The 4,325-nt window shown below is 43.7% G+C and overlaps 1 protein-coding gene across 1 annotated transcript; it reads right to left on the reverse strand.

Annotated features, from left to right (window-relative positions):
- Nucleotides 1-215: 215 nt before the first annotated feature.
- LOC109031869 (uncharacterized) lies at nucleotides 216-4,062 on the reverse strand. Its single transcript, XM_019043669.2, has 3 exons — nucleotides 3,009-4,062; nucleotides 1,761-2,020; nucleotides 216-540 (listed from the first exon to the last, which is right to left on the reverse strand). Exons 1-3 carry the CDS (start codon nucleotides 3,636-3,638, stop codon nucleotides 411-413), a joined length of 1,020 nt encoding a protein of 339 aa, XP_018899214.2. The 5' UTR covers nucleotides 3,639-4,062; the 3' UTR covers nucleotides 216-410.
- Between the last annotated feature and the right edge of the window lie 263 nt (nucleotides 4,063-4,325).

Raw genomic sequence — 4,325 nt, forward strand, 5'->3', positions numbered from 1 at the left:
ATGGTCATTGGTCAATTGGATTTTAGTCTACTCCTTTGTGAGTTAAAATTAGAAACTTTCGATTCGTCCACCGAGCTATGCACGAAAAATTTTGAGGAGGGCTAATGCTATATGACACTTAATATCTCATCATGTGTGGTCCTTTCCTGCTTATAATACGTGAACATTATACAGCAAGGGAAATTCATCTAAAAATAATAAATTGCTTCAAGGCATGGGAAAGGAAGGCTCTTTTTAAGAAGGTCCGATGTACATAGGTCCTCATTGCTCTGTTAAATATATCTATAGTCGAGCGTGTATCGCCGCGCGGTGAAATCATTTATTTCAAAATTTTCAAACTATTTCAGTAATTTTTTTTTGCTTTTAATCGTACTTAATTTTTTTCATTTATTATTTCATTTTATTTGATGCTACTGTCTTGACATATTGTTGGAGTAATCGTTGGAAACGCTCAAATTTGGTGAAGCCTGGCGAAGAGCGATGACGTAAGGGCCGATGGAATTGAAGGACTCTGAGTCGCTAGACCGGTTCGTGAAGTACCTGCAAGAATGGAAAAAAATTCATTAAATTTATGTCGAAGAGTTAAAGCCCTCACATAGATGCAATTAGTTCTGTTCTACGATTCGAAAAACGCTATTGTATTAATTTATCCTTATCAGCAGTACTGAAAAATGGTATCTTTCGTATTTTTACGAGTATTAGATTGGATATTAATCGACTTAATAGTATTGAATCTGTACGGTGACGTCATAATTTATGGCATGTATGGAGGGAGGGGGCTTGTTAGGTATTTATAAGGATCTTCGAAGATCATTGATTGATTGATTGATGTTTATTTTTTTAAGGTTTTTATGCTTTAAAGCGATTGGAATCCTATACGAGAGACGTTGATGACAACTTGCGAGATAGTTTATGTAGATTAAAGCATCTATCATATTTTCTAACATCTCTTTTTCTCGGCAAAAACTAGATGCCGGTGAGGAAGTAAAAGTGCCGCAAATCCAGAAATATTAACTGTCAGAATCAGGAGCATTACCTTATAAAAAAATATCGCAGAGAAGATGCAAAATAATATCGAACAGTATCCGTCATAACCAGAAAAATTTCATTCAAGAGTAAGTTTCTAAACTTTTATGGCAAAATGGTCACTAAAATTCCTCTGCGGACTGATCGTTAAAATTGATAGACAAAATAGACACAGATGACAAAGAGAAAATGGAACAATCCTCTTGGTAAAAGTGGGTGGTTGCAATGGAAAAAATAGATGAGTTATATATTGACTAGTGGAAACTCTTAGGAGGTCATACCGAATATAGTTAATCCACCATTTTCATCTTCAGTCTCTCAGCACCACCCGCTTTAACCAATAGTATTGCCCCATTTGCCCTTTGCCTTCCTAGTCTATCGCTTTGTCTGTACATTACAATAATCAATCCGCACACGGAGAAAAGAACTTCGTGCGTGGGATCCGAAGTTTAGATCATATGGATCTCTGAAGTTTTCGGATTGAGCATCTGAACACTTCAGGTCCAGCTGCTGAGGTTTGGATCACACATCTGAAACTTCAGTTCTTACATCTTACATGTGAAAACCGAAGTACTTCAGATGTAAGAACTGAAGTTTCAGATGTGTGATCCAAACCTCAGCAGCTAGACCTTAAGTGTTCAGATGCTCAATCCGAAAACTTCAGAGATCCATATGACCTAAACTTCAGGTCCCACGTACGAGGTTTTTTTCTCCGTACAGATATGTGTTCGTACCTGCGAGGTTGGAAGTCCTCGATGCTCCTGAAGTAGGGCGAGCTGCAGCAGCAGGTGATCTTGGGCGGGCGCGTGCGCATTTTGTACTCTTCGACAAGATCCTCGTAGGCCATGCTGCAGTCCATGTCCACCCCCAGATCCCTTCGCAGGAGCATCTTCCACAGGAATGTATCGCGCCCGAAACCCAGCAGCTCCTTGCAAGTGCTCGTCAACCTCAGGATCGAGCTAACGTCCAAAAGTGAGGCCAAGTGCAGCAGAACCTGTTGCAAATACTCATTTAGATATTCGTAACCGATCGTGAGAAGAGGGACCTTACTGCTATTCTAATGAAGAACGCCGTATGAACATTCGAGAATTGCCAAATTTCCCCTGATAAAACATGTCTTTTTAATAAAAGTTATGCGTTTTTTTGCTTGATATTTTCAGATATTTCAGATAAATTTGTATACAAAATTGGCTGAAAATCTTTAAAAAAAATATGCAAAAACATTCCAGGAAAAGTAAGTTTCATTGAGGGAAATATAGCAACGTCTGAAGGTTCATACGGCGTTCTTCCTTAGCACGGCAGCTTAGGCCACATACAGTGGCGTAGCCAGGGGATCTGGCCACCCTCAGCCCTCACCCCTCTCCCTGACTGAAAAATACTACCCTTCTCCCCTAAAAACTTCATTTTTCGTAATTTTAGGAATGATTCATCTTTGTTTATGTTTGGACCGTCCTTCGTAAAAAGTTCCTGGCTATGCAATTGTTCGCGAGAAAATTCTGGTGGGCAGCAATTTACGTTGAAGTCAGGGCAGATTATTTTATTGTTCTGCTTATTGTCAGAGGAAATGTCACATAAACATTCGAATGTTGCTAAATTTTCCTCATTGAAGTATTCCCTTTCACCAATGTTCTGAATATTTTTCTTAAAATTTCCGATCCTTAAGATCAAATTGAACTGAACATGTGAAAACTGAAGAGCAAGAGGAGCGCATCTCTTCCAGCCACGAGAAGTGGAAGTTGAGAGAAGGAAGGATGGGATGTAAATATGTAAACGTAGAAATATACTCTGAATTTTTTTGGAACGCAAATCAAAATCTCGAAGTAGACTCAAACTGCATGCAAAGTTTTTGTCTTTTCGATAAGAGCATAGACGTCTTTTGACTCATAGAAGAGACGCCCTCCTCCCCCCCTTCCACTATCATTTTACTACCGCCACATCTCCCCGGTATCCAGGCGATGCCTGCAAAAGAAGAAAAAATAAACCTCATACGGCAGGCCAGTGATGGATCGAGTGTTGACCACCGGTTCCGCAGCAAGCGCTATGTTTGTCGCCGGGTTGACGATGCTGTCCTTGATGCAGAGGGACAGCTCCCGAAGGTTCCGGAAACTCTCTCTCGACGGTCGTTGCCGAGAGCTCGAGCAAGGGTCGTGGCAGTCGAAGGAGGGCGCCAAAAAAGCGAGAGGGTGAATGGCGACTGAGAAGACGATGGTCGGGCGCTTCTCCTCCGGGGAGGGCAACAAGAGGAAGTTGAGGATGCAGGCACCGGCCGCCGGGACAACGACAAGGCGGAAGTCGCGGTCGACGGCGGCGCGCAGAGTCAACGGAAGATCCGGAGCCTCGCACTTCAAGGAGCCCGCCGCCTTGACACAAGACGCGTGGACCGAGCGGAGGTCGAATGTGGGCACGAGGTTATGGGCCCGGGCACCCGTCATATCGTCGTCCAGCGCGAACCCGCACTCGAAGAAGTTCACCGCGCAGAGGAAGATGAAAGACTTCTCGACGAGGACCCTGGGGTCGTCCCCGACGCTTTTCCGCAGGATGCTCAAGACCAGCTCCACGTGTCGTGGGAGGCGGTCGGCGGTGCTCTCGGCCAGACTGAGAATTTTGTCCATGGTTCATGGGGCGCGCGAGAAGGATCAACCATCGGAGGGGGAAAACGCTGGCGGAGGGAGGACCATCCGCTGGGATGGTTTTTTGGAAGATTTAAATTTTGAGCGCATCTTGGGGGGAAGTTGTCCGGGGTTTCAGAGGAATGGTGGGTTCCCGAAGAGAATTCGGGGCAGGATATGGGCGATTTTCATTCGGACTACCTCCATTTTCCTAAAGCTGTAAGTCCTCATACGGAGGTTAGGCGTGATTTTTTCCTAAAATTTCCGAATTCTCAGCTTCTTGGTCGCTATGGAAACGAAGCAATTTGTCGCTTTGGAGTAACATTATGAGTTCATTCAATATTAGCACGGCCAAGAAGATGCCGTACCCTCAGATGTGCCTCAAGTATCAGAAACGAGAGCCATCTGCCACATTCACGAGCTCCTGCATCATAGCCGTCTCCTCCACTAATCGTAAATGAATCGATACATTTCCATGGGCTCAAATGGAGGAAAAACGATGTTGCCAATTTTCTGGATCCGCCAGTGGCTGGACGTGTCTCTTTGAAGACCAATTTGATTATATAACGTGAGTTGTTGAATATTTTCAGCAAGTTTTCCCAAAGTTGGTAACGCTGGTTTCCCTCTATTTAGAGCCATCAAAAATTGAATTCCAGGCAGACAACCTGCGTCGATGGATATTGATTGTTC

This window comes from Bemisia tabaci, chromosome 2 (genome assembly GCF_918797505.1).
Source record: "Bemisia tabaci chromosome 2, PGI_BMITA_v3".
NCBI lineage: Eukaryota > Metazoa > Arthropoda > Insecta > Hemiptera > Aleyrodidae > Bemisia > Bemisia tabaci.